This window comes from Amblyomma americanum, chromosome 6, assembly GCF_052857255.1.
Source record: "Amblyomma americanum isolate KBUSLIRL-KWMA chromosome 6, ASM5285725v1, whole genome shotgun sequence".
NCBI lineage: Eukaryota > Metazoa > Arthropoda > Arachnida > Ixodida > Ixodidae > Amblyomma > Amblyomma americanum.
This window is the reverse complement of record NC_135502.1, coordinates 74,083,549-74,097,827: the sequence shown is the minus strand read 5'-3', so window position 1 is coordinate 74,097,827 and position 14,279 is coordinate 74,083,549. Positions and strand designations below refer to the sequence as shown.

Below are 14,279 nucleotides of genomic sequence, written 5' to 3'. Positions count from 1 at the left end.
TGTGCATCAACGTCGAATGCTTTAAATGTACCAAAGATATGCGTACATTTCCTGTGGTGCTGTTGTTTGAGCAGTGTCGTCATACTGGGCATAATGCGGCCTTCAGCAATCTCTTGCGTGCAGCTTTGTCCCATACTTCTGCTGCTATCCGATCATACAGCTGCGGCGGCCACATTTCAACAGGAGCAAAAAGAAGAAACAAACTATCGTGTACTGATACTTCAGTGCACCTAAACAGCTCCATATACTGTATTGGGCGCGCCTCACAACTGTTCCCTTTCCTGTGAGACGTGGAATCGTATGCAACATTATGAACCGCCTTAAAAAAAAAAAAAACTATAGGGTCGCGAGATCGTCTCAGCAAGTCGTGACACCCAGTAAAGTTCCATGCAGAATGGGCTTTCTTGCCGGCTCTGATTAAGTTGCGTTATCGTTGTTTCAATCCGCGTCATTATTCTCGGCATTCGCATGCCGTTCACAAACTGCCATCAGCTGGCTTCTCGCATTGCACGCGAGTTGAATTGTCAGGTACTATATGTATATAGTGCGGCGAGAGCAGACTGGGAAAGCCTCGATAAGCAAAGAGGGTGTTGATGAGAGGCGGAGCTTAGCTCGTTGGCTGGACGCTGTTGATGGATTTCGTCTGTCGATGTATATACTCTGTCATAACGCGCCGTTACTTTTTCGTTGCCGACTTCAGAAAGCGAGAATCCTGTCGAGAAACAATGCTGGCTGTCGTTTACATGCTATTCTAAATAACAATAATGATACGTGCGCCATTGTGGATATATCTCGTGTTGAAAAAAGTGGTAGGGCTTTAACGTAGTGAAACCGAGCAGACGTGCGAAAGCAGGTGGTGATTCTTCAATTGCAGGAGGCAGTTAAGCTCTTCCGTAAGGGTATGACCCGATAGCTTTATTGGGTTAATACTCACGTATGCAGAATGGGTCATTCTCTACTTAACATTCTTAGATGGCGGCGAGTCCTCATACCGCTGCCAGCGCAGAGCCGCAGCGGTTAAGCGATGCGCCAGTGCACTGGCAGGTGGCTGTTTCTGTCACAGCCACCGGTATAGGGATTGTGCGACCCATGTCGCTCTCCCCGAGCAACCTCTCGCGACCAATCATTAATTTAACTGCCACCTGCCAAGGTGGTCAGTTTGCTCACAATTCGGCAGCAGGTTGTGTTGACGCCCTCCACCCATTTTGCGCGACGCTCCTCCGAACTTACCCGAGCATTCCTCCCATTGGCTGCAGCTTGCGCGACGCTCCTCCGAACTTTCCCGAGCTTCCTCCCATTGGCCGCAGCTTGCGCGCCGCTCCTCCGAACTTTCCCGAGCTTCCTCCCATTGGCCGCAGCTTGCGCGCCGCTCCTCCGAACTTTCCCGAGCTTCCTCCCATTGGCCGCAGCTTGCGCGCCGCTCCTCCGAACTTTCCCGAGCTTCCTCCCATTGGCCGCAGCTTGCGCGACGCTCTTCCGAACTTTCCCTAGCTTCCTCCCGTTGGCTGCAGCTTGCGCGACGCTCCTCCGAACTTTGCCGAGCTTCCTCCACCCATTGGCTGCAGCTTGCGCGACGATCCTCCGAACTTTGCCGAGCTTCCTCCCATTGGCTGCAGCTTCCGCGATGAGTAACTCGGGTAAGCTCGGGTTAGTTCGGAGCACGAGAAAAGACAAGATTCTTGCTCGGGGTTGGTACGCCTGGTATAGTGCTTTCGCACTGGTAAGCAGAGTTCAAGTGTCGGGTTAGCTGGTCTCGTCTGACGGACCATTGGACAGCAAGACGACTCTTTTCGCGCGGCATCCTGCATGCACAGGAATGCAAGCAGGCGCGACGAAAGGGTATCGGGGACAGATGAGTGGTTTGCCTCGTTTCACGGCGGCCATTATGTACGCCTCAAGCGCTGACAGCGTGTTCGCGAAGCCAACAGAGCGTCACGTAACCCGCTTCTTCCTCTGAACCGCAGAATAATTCACGTAGCTGCCTAGTTCTCGCCGTGGTAATCGCTCACAAGACGCCTCCTCGGAGCCCCTAACGCATGTCGGCGGACGCGGACATTCTCCGTGGTTTTTCTGCGTTTTGCCCGTCGTTAGCCTGATGCGCTGCGTGTGACTAGTTGGAATTTGGAGCCGACGCTTGGCCGGCTGCAATGCTGCGGTCGGCACCATGACGCAGGGCCTCGGGCAGAACGTTTCTAGTTAAGAGGAGGCGTTTGCGATTTGTACTCGGCGGCCCACATTTCTACATGACGGACACATATGAAGCTCCCTACGCTACGACGTTGCTGAACTTCCCCGAGCCTTATCAAGTCTGATATCTATACATGGCCTCCGTGTTTTGAGCCGTGGATCGAGAGCTGTCGCCGTCATAGAGAACGAACATGGCCATCACTTCCGCGACTCTTTCGCAAAGATCGCACAGGTGTGGCTTTGAAGCACTTCTATGTAGGGGTTGGAATTTTCGTTTTCTTTTTTTTTTTAATCTGGGCGGACTTCTTTTGCTGTTTGTCTCAGAATGCAATTTTAGGCTTTTTTTTTTTCGGCGAATAAAGTTTCCAGTGGAAGCATCGTCCCCCCCTTATGATATATGTGCCATCCTTCTGATCTCAAAAGTCAGGTATAATTTATCTTGGCATGTTTCTTATCGCAGTTAGTTTACGCTACAATAACCGAAGCACAAATGGCCGTGTTTAGAGGAGCGATTGCAATATCGAATGCCATCACCGTAGAAATAAAAGTAACAGCGTGGCAGTTTAGTTATCGGGCCGAACGACAACCGCGTAAATAGAAGTTTATTTCTAAAAACAGGGTAGCGCAAAAACAAAATGAATTGAAAAAGAAAACAAGCGAAGGCAACAGGGTAGCATCTCATACTCTTGTCTCGCTTAAGTAAGTGGATCCGAGCCTTTATGTCTTCTGTTTGGACGCCTTCAGGACGGAATAGCCTTATCTGGTTGTTATAAATGAAAGTGCATTTGTTGCTTGCGACACATTCAGATTTTAAATACAGATAACTCAGCAGTCAGCTTGTACACAGCTGAAATCCAGAAGAGTGCAGTGAGGGGCTAGTTGGTACGACATTATGGAAACAATGAATAACTGGGCGAAAAGGACCGGACAAGAGAGAAGAACCTCATTCTTCTTTCTTGTCCCGTCCTTCTTGAGCAGTTATTCATTGTTCCCATAATGTTCTACACAACGCATTAAAAAAAAAATTCTGGCTGGATCGGATATTCGTGAAGCGGCGATCTCTAACGTCCTATAGGCATACTGCAACCTTATTTAGGCCCCTTTCAGAGGCCCTTTAAAACAAATTCTATGTGCACTTTCTGGACAATAATTCCAACAGCTTTCAGCCGCGTGATCAACTTTTAGCGTCACTCGCAACATTTACACAGCTTAGAACAATGGGGGCTCTTTGTGACTGTGCGATGTCAGTGCACGTTAAAGAACCGCAGGTGGTCGAAATTACACCGGAGCCCTTCACTACGGCGTCTCTCATAGCCTGAGTCGCTTTGGGACGTTAAACCCCCATAAACCGTAAAATCGTTGTGACACCTAACTGCCTCTTTTATTTTTATTTTTTCAAATATGTTCTATATTCGTTTTTGATTTCGTGCTGCATTTTGTAATCGTTTTGCAGCATTTCCCACCTCATTCTTAGCTTGTGTTTCCTTTGTTGCGTCTCCCCCCCCCCCCCCCCCCCCCCCCCCCCCTCCCTTTTTCTTTCCCGACCCTGTGCCCCCGCTTTCCTCGTCAACGCAGGGAATGAATTCGAAAACTTGACGGGTCGTAAGATGTTTAGTTTCTTCGCGGGCTTTCTTCAAAATAACAAGCAAATAAAAAATACGTAACGTTTCCTCGCAAGCTGGCTCCTCGCAGATAACCGAGTTACGCCACAGCTATAAATCTGCGCAAGGACTTCTCTCGGCCTCTTTGTCTCCCGCGAGCATCGAGATAGCCGAGATTTATGGCTGCGCGCCCCCGTCCATGTACACTGAGCCTCGTCTTCGTCGGCTGTTGCGTCGACGGCGCTCATTTCACAAGCGTCGCCATACATTTGGAATGCGGCAACTCCGCTACGAATGCACATCGTCAAGTTTCGCTCTTGGTGAAGCGGACAAGGCGGTGTGCTATATATATATATATATATATATATATATATATATATATATATATATATATATATATATATATATATATATATATATATTCGTTTGCTTTTAGTGCCAGGTGCACTCTAACACGTAGGCGCGGCGATTTTTTTCTTCTTCTTCTCTCTTTCCTCTCGGCGCAGTTCCGGCAATCGGGAATTTTTTTTTTCGGAAACTTTGAGTAGTCTCCCACCCTTTCCTGAACTTTTATGCTCTCTAGCTGTTATGCCTAACCGAACAAACTTTTTCCTGCAGCGGCGGCGGGGTGGAAGAGGAGGGGTGGCGTTTTACCACATTTGCAGTGGACAGCGCTTGTATACAGCCTTTGTCGAAAGTTCAGAGCCCAGGGTACAGTGGTCGCTTATATAAGCCGTGTAATGGGGTCCTGCAGCATCCGTGGGTGTCTATAGCCTTGTGCTCCTTCCTTCAGTATATCTGGCACGCTGGAGACGCATATCGAGCAACACGGCGTGGCCCAGAACTAAACCCCACTGAGCTCTAAGCTTCTGACGAAGCGTCACTTCCAACAGCCGACACCCTTGATTCATTTTGGGCGCCAATACACATTACTTCGAGGTGAACTGCATCCTTTTTTTTTTAAAAAAAAAGAGTATATTGAACACCGCTTCTGCCATAGCCACGGGCATTCTTTCACGTTTTATTCTGTGGGAGAAGGAAGATGGATTTGTATTGTGGGGAGACGAGGTGAAAAGTGTTGCATGTATAAGCCAACGCACCTTGGTGGAATAGAACCTAATCAATGGAACATTACCGTGGACATACTTTTCGGCCTCGTCGTGCCAGCTGCTAGCTGTCCTGGCTAACCTGCTTGGCGGGAAAAATTCCTCCCGGACCGGGAGGAATTTTTCTTGGAAAAGCTGCCAGCTTTCCTCCGTAGCCGCACGGCTGCGCTCAGGTGGATGCTTCCCGTTGGGGCCGAGATCTGGGGGAGGTACCCAAGCCAGCTGTAGACTCGGGGGCAACATTATTGCGTTGCTATTGCGAATATAATACGCACAATCCTAATCTAAGCTCGCAGAACAGAGTGTACCGGGTGCTACCACTTCCAGCGTGCTTGCGCCATGTGCACACAGCAGAAGACGCGCCGTGCCAGAGCGTCTCCTGCGCTTATGCGCGCAGTTCCAGAGCTCTGTCTTCGAGAGTTTGCTTTGGATCTGAGCGGTGGTCCCGACTACCAGTATCTGCGTACTAGAGCCATCGGGACCATGCATCCCGTTTTGCTGCCGACAAGTGACGCGCCGATTTCCATACGCCATGTATATATATATATATATATATATATATATATATATATATATATATATATATATATATATATATATATATATATATATATATATATATATATATATATATATATATATATATATATATATATATATATATATATATATCGACGCTGTTCAAAAGCGACGCGCGGCAGTATAGGTAGAAAACTACAGCAGGGACAGCCATGACAGCGATACCTGATTGTTGACGCAGCAGTAACGACAGTGACAATGACAAGAGTGGAATCAACTGTTGTACCGTAGTACCTCTCCCTACATTACTCTTCTATAAGTGCCTCCACTCACGAGTCATAGGGATCACGTGGCCAAAGATAGCACATTCCCTAGAGCCGCATGTACCTTGCATTTGGCCAATAGGGGCTGTTTCCGTTTACGAAGGACGATGCCGTTCAATCCCGTGACACTCCTTCCACAGCCATCGCTCTAAGAGGCGGCATGCAGCTCGAACAAGTGGTTTCCACTCTATCCATTGTTTGACTCACGTGACCCCACTTTGCAGGGCTATGCGTGCCGCAGTGGTAGTGCGTTAAATAACCTCCTTCCTCCCCACGCGCAGTGTATTAGGAAAAGCTGAGGTCGTATGCAGCTCCAGCTCGAGCAGTGATGCCTCGCTGTGGCCGTCCCGAAGACTGGAGCGCCGAGGCGGGCCGCGCGCGACGCCTCGACAAATTGGCTGCGTGGGCGCAAGGAGCCGCGCGACGAGCGAAACTCGGATGTGGAAAGCGTGTGGCGTTCGTAACCTTGACATTCACGCCCATAGGAGCAGTCGAGTTCTGTCTGTGTACGCCTCCTCCCGCGGACGGGGCTAGCATGCATAATACTCGTGTGACGCCTCGCGCAGCCGGCGGCAAAAGCATGCAGGGTAGGGAGGTAGGTGAGCGCTCTCTTTTTGGCTGGCACCAACGTTCAGTTTTTCCACTTTTGTAATTTTTGGGGGGCACCGACAGTTCTTCTCTTTTGGTAGCGCCAAATACGATTCGTACTTGCTGGCGGCGTTCGTTATCTGCGTTTCTGCTGGATTGACGTACAGTCGTGCAGGGGGCCGCCGGCCTGGCTACCCTGCACTCCATAGTATTTTAGAACATTATATGGGGCGGTCACCCCTTCGGTGCAACTTCTGGAGAATCAAGAGTACTGCTAGCTATTTCCCGGGTCTAACCTCGCCAAACGCTTTTTTTATACTCTTTTGTGAGCGTGGTGTATCTACAGACTTTGTTTAGGCAATGCTGCCAGTGCCTACGCCGCCTAGACAACCAACGCTCTCGTGCTTCGGCTGTGCGGGGGGCCCGCCGTCTGCGTACAGCCTCAACTTGTTTCCCTGCATTACGAGTGTTGTGCCTGGTGCGCATTGGAGCCTCGTGGCGCATATCAATCAATATCTATTAATCATAGCAGTATCAATATTTGAGGATGATGTCCTCATCTCAGGCTCTTTATTGGATGTTGTCAGTATACGTCGTCCGAAATGTGCATTGGGCCCTGGTTGCGCAGGATTGGCTTTGGCACTCCGACGGGTTCGCGCGTCGCATTTTCTGCATGCAGCCCGCAGGCTGGCTAGCGGCTGGAGCGGAACACTTGGGAAATGCTGGGTTGGTGTGACGTAGCCGGCTGTCACCGACTCCATCTCCTCGGCCTGTGCAGCTCGCGTTGTCGCCGTTCTTGCATGCCTCTGCTCCCCATGCACTCAAGGTGGCCAGTGCCTGCGCAGCGTCACGGCCAACTGCGCTTCGTAAGCGACAGAAAGAGCCGCGCGAAGGGCGGTGGCCTAGACGAATCTTGCACAAAAAAAAAAAAAACTGAATGGCGATTACGCAACTCGTAATGCGGAAAATCGGTGCTTGCTGGCATGCGAAAACGATTGCGCAGAGAAAAATGCAGCCAGTGCGGGATGCACTTGCGGGGTCCCTGCCACCTTCCCGCGGTCGTGCTGGGCTACAAACGGACGCGAAATGACTGCGCACACAAATACGCCCTTCCCGGGAACCTTCGCTCTGTTTGTCTCCGAGAAGTTGGCGCAAGACTGGGGCTATGTGCACTAAAGCCCCCCCAAACTTCACGGCGTGGTCACGTGATCGCGCCACCGTGAGGTGGCACCCGGTGCCGGTGCCCGTCCTGTTCCCCTCCTCCTGGTGACGCTTGTCTCACCCTCCTATACATACCAAGAGGGAAAACTGGCGGCGCTGCACTTCATCCATCAAAGGCATGCCGGGAAGACGAGGTTTCATATTTTATGCCGAGCGCACAAAACGTAGATTCAACCGTACACTGTAAACATGAATACGCATGTATGGGAGTAAACCGTCATTTTACTCCCTATTCTAAAAGGGAGTGCGCTAGAGGTCAGCTTACTCTCTTTTTACTCTTTTCGAATTGGAATATAGCAATACGACTCTTCTGGAGGCGTAATAATAATAATAATAATAATAATAATAATAATAATAATAATAATAGGTTGTTTTTGTTGAAAGGAAATGGCGCAGTATCTGTCTCATATATATCGTTGGACACCTGAACCGCGCCGTAAGGGAAGGGATAAGGGAGGGAGTGAAAGAAGAAAGGAAGAAGGAGGTGCCGTAGTGGAGGGCTCCGGAATAATTTCGACCACCTGGGGATCTTTAACGTGCACTGACATCGCACAGCACACGGGCGCCTTAGCGTTTTTCCTCCATAAAAACGCAGCCGCCGCGGTCGGGTTCGAACCCGGGACTCTTCTGGAGGCAAATATCGAAATACTGACCAGCCTGACTTCGAACACGCACTTGCGTTAAATTTACCGAAGAAGTGAAAAGCGTAGTATTTGTATCACTGACAGAATGAAAATAAAGATTGATTGATTGATTGAAAATAATTCAACCTGCGCACACTGGAGAGCATCGCGGCACAACTACAGATTCCGAGATGGAATCCACATCTTCAGCCCAGCACGAGCCTAGCCAAATACGAAACCTCATCTTCCTGGCATGCCCTTGGGTGTATGAGGCGCTTTTCAAGATACTCGCATAGACGGTGGCGCCACTTTTCCCTCTAGGTAGCTTTGAGAAACTCTTATCAGCTGAACGGACGCTTTTTGACGACGACGACACGCACGCCTTGGCCGGGAACTTTCGCTTTAACAACCGACGCTGTAAGAGTACTTTTCAACCTGCTACTGAGGCATCGTTGTCATCGTCGTTACCTTGCGACGTAGGAGGTAAAAAATAACATTTGGAGACTCGTTGTTGCGCCTATAGTGAATGAGGATCAGGAGGGACGATGGCTGCCATATGTGATACCTTTTGCGTCAAATATTGTATCACGGCTCACGGGCAGTCGTCGAGGAAAGTGTACTGTGCACCATCTGTCTGTATCGACGAGTGGCCACAAGTGTTCCTCCTATATACACGACCCAGACACGGCCCATCGAAATGGCGTGGTCGATCAACTCTGGTTTCTCAAAACTATGGTTAAAGAGAGGCGCCACTGTCTACGCAAGTTTATTACAGAGCGCTTTAGCCACCGCCAGGAATTGCTTCGTAAACATCGGCTTGCTTAGTGTTTTCCAGTAACGTGTATTTGGCTGTGTAAAGTCCCTCCTTCTCGCCACTTACTTCCAGCTAACGCTTGCCTTCTCACCTACACTGTACACTCTAAACACAAGTACGCCTATATGGGAGTAAAAAGGGGAGTAAGCCGTCCTCCAGGGCACTGCTTTACATAAAAGGCAGTGCGTTAGGGGACAGCTTACTCACTTTTTTACTCCTTGCTGTTTAGAGAGTACGACGCCGCTCCCAGTTACGCTCCAGGTTCCTCATCTCTCGCTCGCGCACTGGAGCTGACGTCATATTTTACGACGCTAAATCTGCATCAGCATTCCCATCCAGCATCGTCTCTCGCATGTCGCTTCGACCTGGCGCTATGGCGTACCGAGCAGGAACTCACGAGCCACGGACCTGGAGAGATGCTGTCGATATATGAACCGGACTCTGCTGATTATCGCCGACATTTTGCGAAGACAGGAAGTGGATGTTACGCCTCACGCAAACGCAAAGGTCCACTTTGAAACATAGTAAGGGGGCATTGGAAGAAATTGTCCGACGACAACTCAGTTTGCTGTCAACCGCACAACCAGGCATTTCGACGTCTAAAGAAGTTGCTCTGCTTACCCGAAGAAAAGCGTCCCTTCCAGTCGCCGTGAACTAGCCGCTTCCACTGTGGGCTTTTGAGAGCCATTTTATCGTGCCGTTGGGCGGACTTCAGAAACAAAACAAAAAAGTACAATCCGCTGTCTCCAGATCTCCGCGTCACGCGCATGCCGAAAAAACAAAAAACAGTGCAGGAAGTACGGATAAGGTGATGATGACAACTTAAACAAATGTGGGGCAAAAGAAGAAGTGGGCCTATAGCCAAAAGAGGCAAGCCAAAGGAGAGCAAACTCCGTGCAGGCCTGTCTCTCTCCTTCCGGACGGCCGCATGGGTTCGCTGCTGAGCTCGTGCCGGGGCTCGCGGCCAGAGCAGCAACAAAGGCCGCGCTCGGCTGGTGGCAAAGGCGGCGCCAGCGAGGGCCGCAAGGCGTCCTGCTTTGCTGCTGGGCTCTTGGGCAGCGGCAGCAACGGCTCCTCGCCGGCCGCATGGGCTCCGGGCGAACGGGGCGACGGGGCCTGCACCGCCAGCTCCGTTGCAGCCATGGCCGACGAGCCGGGCCTCAGCAGCGTCCGCGCCGTCGCCTCGGCGCCGGCCCCGCGCCCCCGGCGGTCGCGGTGCGACGCGCACCAGACGTACGTGTTCAACTGACGCTGCGCGAGAGTGTCGGTGCTTAGATTCCGATCCGCCACATGCTGTCACATGCTCGGCGTGACGCTGACATGCGGTGTCATCGAGGGCAGAGCCAGCGTTGTAGCGAAAGTACCGCATTTATATAGTGTTGTCAAGTGATCCGGGCGGTCCCAAACCACGTGGGACTTGGAAAGAGGGCGCTTTCATGAGGCGTGGGAGTTTTAAGGGGAGAGGCTAAGTAGTTATCACCGTTTATTTATCGATGTTTGTTTCCTCGAAAATGTAATCCAGCGCGACATTTTAAGACGAGGACACACAGAAACAACTTGACAGTACGGGCGCTGATGTGCATGGGGGGAGGGGGGGGGGGTCATTTTTGGGGGACGTGATAAGATTTTCTGAGCGGACATATATAGCGATGCCATTTCCGGAACCGTCCGAGGATTCGAGGATGGACACATTTCTTATTGTGTAAATAGTTTGTATATATTACCTCTCCCGTTATCCTCTCTTCATGTCCCCTCACCTCTTTCATTTAATTTCTCCATTCTGCCTGCTATCCTTTATTTCCGCTGCCCCAGCTCAGGTGCTTCAGTATCGATGGCAGATGCCGGGGCTAGCGAAAATCTTTTCCTTCCTTTTTACTATTATTTTAATGAAAAGACCACCACCACCACCACCACCGAGGATTCGCTCGAGCTTTTACCACCAGAGCTCTGGCCACTGGCCATCGTGTCTTTACGCAATGTGGCATTGGCATAGACTCGTGCCGAATCACACTTATCGTTGAGGTACTCTGCCCTTTATTGCAGGGTTCTGGTTGCACCATAGGTTTTCGCATATTACAAACGAACAGCCGGACTTGTGGCTTGTGTTAACGTGCGTGTGGAGTGAGCAGAACACCTATGTCCAGCGTCCCGGGCCCGCACTATTAGTTGTAGTAACCAATAGATCAGGAGGACGAATCAAGTGCTTAAAATTTGCTTTGTCTGTCACACCAGGCCGAGTTGATCCTCTTCGCAAGATGAAGCCAGCCAGGTATGCTAAGTAACGACTGGAGATGAGCGAGGGGGGTCGGATACTGTACAGTGACAGCTCAGTACAAAAAGCAGTGTGCGAGATCGGCATATAGTTCAGGACAGTTGGGGCAGGAGGAGTCACAGCGGAAGCGGTATTAAAAAAAAAGTATTGCCGGTGTAGTGAACGTGTTTGTCCGAATTTTACGAACGGTACGTATGAACCTGCAATGTCCTGCGCTCTAGCTTGTGCCTGACTACTTTTAAGGAGACCGACCCATAGCGCTTACATTCAGTGCTTACTTAGTCTTGCTCCGTCGAAGGGAGGCCTGTAGCGATTCAAGCACGGATGGAGAGGGACATAAAGAGGGAGCGAGAAAGTGGCTGGCGGCCTGTATTACATGTTGTTTTATACAAAGGGGGAAATTGTTTTTAAATGTCGCTGTTTGCTCAATTTGTAACACACACACACCTGAATTGCTCAATTTGTAACACACACCTGAAAAACAAACGATCTTCATGTTCATCCAGTGTGCTCGTTGTTGTGTGTCGTTTTGTATCCTTGGAGCTGAGTGGTCAGCTCTGGACTTACTCGTGGTGTGAGGGCACGGGTTTCCCTTATTCTTCCAGCTTTTGCCTAGTCCTACCGACTTATTCTTTTTATCCTTCTCAGGTTTTAGAAAACATGTCAGTGTTTCTTACTAAAAATCACAGATAAATTTTTCGAAACGATAAAGAAAGGCTCCGACCACCATTGACAAGAAGAGTCAAACATGGTTGCCTGCTTCGGATTCATGCAGTCCCTACATACTATCACGGGGGTCTCTGATCCCTTGTCAGTACTGGTGATGGGGGGGGGGGGGGGGTCACTAAGCACTGCCTACATTTAAAGGGTGCCTACTGAGTGCAATTCGTTCGGCGTGGTTTTGAACGGGAAGGGGTCTGCCATGGTCCCGTGCAGGGTGCGACACCTCCTGACGCATTCTTTAAAGCAAGAAACGCTCGCAGGCCCGATTGTTCTCGTTCTTGCAGCGACTAATTCTGGTGCCATCCACGTGATCTTAAGAAGGGCGTATCAGTGAGGACGACTCATCGTATTGACCCCACGAATCGAACACGCGTGATGGCAAAGCCGGCTAGTAGTGACAGAGAGGAGTGAGAATGCCTGTAGGTGAGCACGACATAGCATTGCGATAAATATGAATCACAGTGCACATAATGTTCAACCTTCGAAATGGTTTGGTTTGGCTTATGGGGTTTAACGTTCCAGAGCGACTCAGGCTATGAGGGATGCCGTAGTGAAGGGCTCCGGAAGTTTCGACCACCTGGGGTTCTTTAACGTGCACTGACATCGCACAGTACACGGGCCTCCAGAATTTCGCCTCCGTCGAAATTCGACCGCCGCGGTCGGGATCGAACCCGCATCTTTCGGGTCAGCATGCAGCTGAGCGCCACAACCACTGAGCCACCGCGGCGGCTGAACCTTCGAAATAAGGCATGTTTCCTAGTATGATGATGATGATGAGGAGGAGGAGGAGGAGGCTTTAATGAAACAGGAGAGGTCTGCCTGGTTGTTGGCCTGGCATGCTACTCCAGTCCTATAGCATATGTATAACTGTATACATACCCCGGAAACATTTCGTACCTGCGCTTCTAAGACGCGAAGCTGTTCTCTTTCGTGTGGTGCGTCGTGGACGCCTGCAGTAATTGCCTAGCACGGTGGCGAGCGCGAGTATCGCTGCGCAGTCACCCTGCTACTGCATCAGCAGCTCCTGATCAAACCTTGTCCGGGACAACATCCGCCGCGCTGAGAGCAAACACCGCCGTATAAAGAGTAGTGCTCGATAACAGGCCTGGCATGCGGCCCTGTCGGCAGATAACATGTTCATACCGCCGGCATTCTTCCTGCTCTGTTTTCCACCGTTTTTCCGATGGACAAGTCATACGCTCGGCGCGGCTGTCGCGTCGAACGCAAACATCGATAACCGCCGCGAAGAGACCGCGAGCTGCATGCGGAAATTATAGCGCCATGCCGTCATCTCAACGGTAGTTCGCTGACCCGATAGTGGAAACAAAACGTCACATAGGAGCCCTGCGTTCTGTCCCGTGCCCATGGCAAGAGTCGTCGAAAAACTCGATTATATCCTGTTTTTCTAGAAAGGCTATAGATATAGGTGCAGTGAGCAAACACGGGTCTCTCGTCTCTGTGTTGCTGCGGATAAGCCTGCTTCTCGTGTACTACACTCTAAAGAGAAATGAGTAAAAGGGAAGTGAACTGGGCTGTTTACTCCCTATTATGAAAGGAAATGCCCTATGGGACGGCTTACTCCCTTTTACTTCCATATAGGTGTATTCGTAGAGTGTATGCTTTGTCGCTCGCTTGCAGGAGCGAGGAAGCAAAACTCGAGGTATATGCTATATACAAGCAAGCAGGCACATGCATAGATAACGGGCTCAACTCACAGAGGCTAAGTCGCGCACGCTTCGACTAGCACGTTGCCTCTCCTATGCAGTGGCACGTCACTTATTGCACATGCGTTGGCCTGTAAGTCCCAACCAGCAGGTATGCGAACAGGTTGTCGCTAGGGCAATACGCTTTTGTTTTGAGGTAGCTTTGGCTTCGTTGCGACTGAGGCACAAGCGAGAGGCGAGTTTGCGACATTGCTCGAGCGTTGTCAAACAACCGCTGTCTCGCAAGCCCGTTTTCTGTTTGAACGGCGACTCGATCATGAGCGACAAAGCAAGGACAGAAACCAAAGCACTCTTCAGCGGCGTTCTTTCGAGAGCATAGTTTTCGGTGGCTCCCGTGATTTATCTGGTAAAGTCTTATGTGCAAGCATATCGCCGTCTTCGTTAAGGCGGCGTGCAAATAAAAAAACAAAAATTCCGGCGAGTATGTACACGATTGCTGCTCAACTCCAAAGCTATGCTGTGATGTGATGGGCGACATTTTGGGACAAAGTTTACGAAACTTTCCTTCCGCAAAAGCGCTTCATTGGCTGGCGCGTGATGGAGCGCCGACATCAGGCCTGATGACCGCCCTTGCTTTC

The 14,279-nt window shown here is 50.4% G+C and overlaps 1 protein-coding gene across 3 annotated transcripts in view; it reads left to right on the top strand.

The window, feature by feature from the left end:
* The window catches only part of LOC144093698 (coronin-2B-like), a 188,798-nt gene that overhangs the window by 130,976 nt on the left and 43,543 nt on the right, over positions 1 to 14,279 (top strand). Inside the window, exon 1 of one of the 3 annotated variants that reach the window (XM_077627297.1) lies at positions 9,896 to 10,215. The exons of the other annotated variants lie outside the window; for them this stretch is intronic. Coding sequence (XP_077483423.1) covers positions 9,911 to 10,215 — 305 coding nt within the window. The 5' untranslated portion in view covers positions 9,896 to 9,910. Of the gene's footprint in view, positions 1 to 9,895; positions 10,216 to 14,279 lie in introns of those variants that run through there. 3 annotated transcript variants of the gene reach the window in all.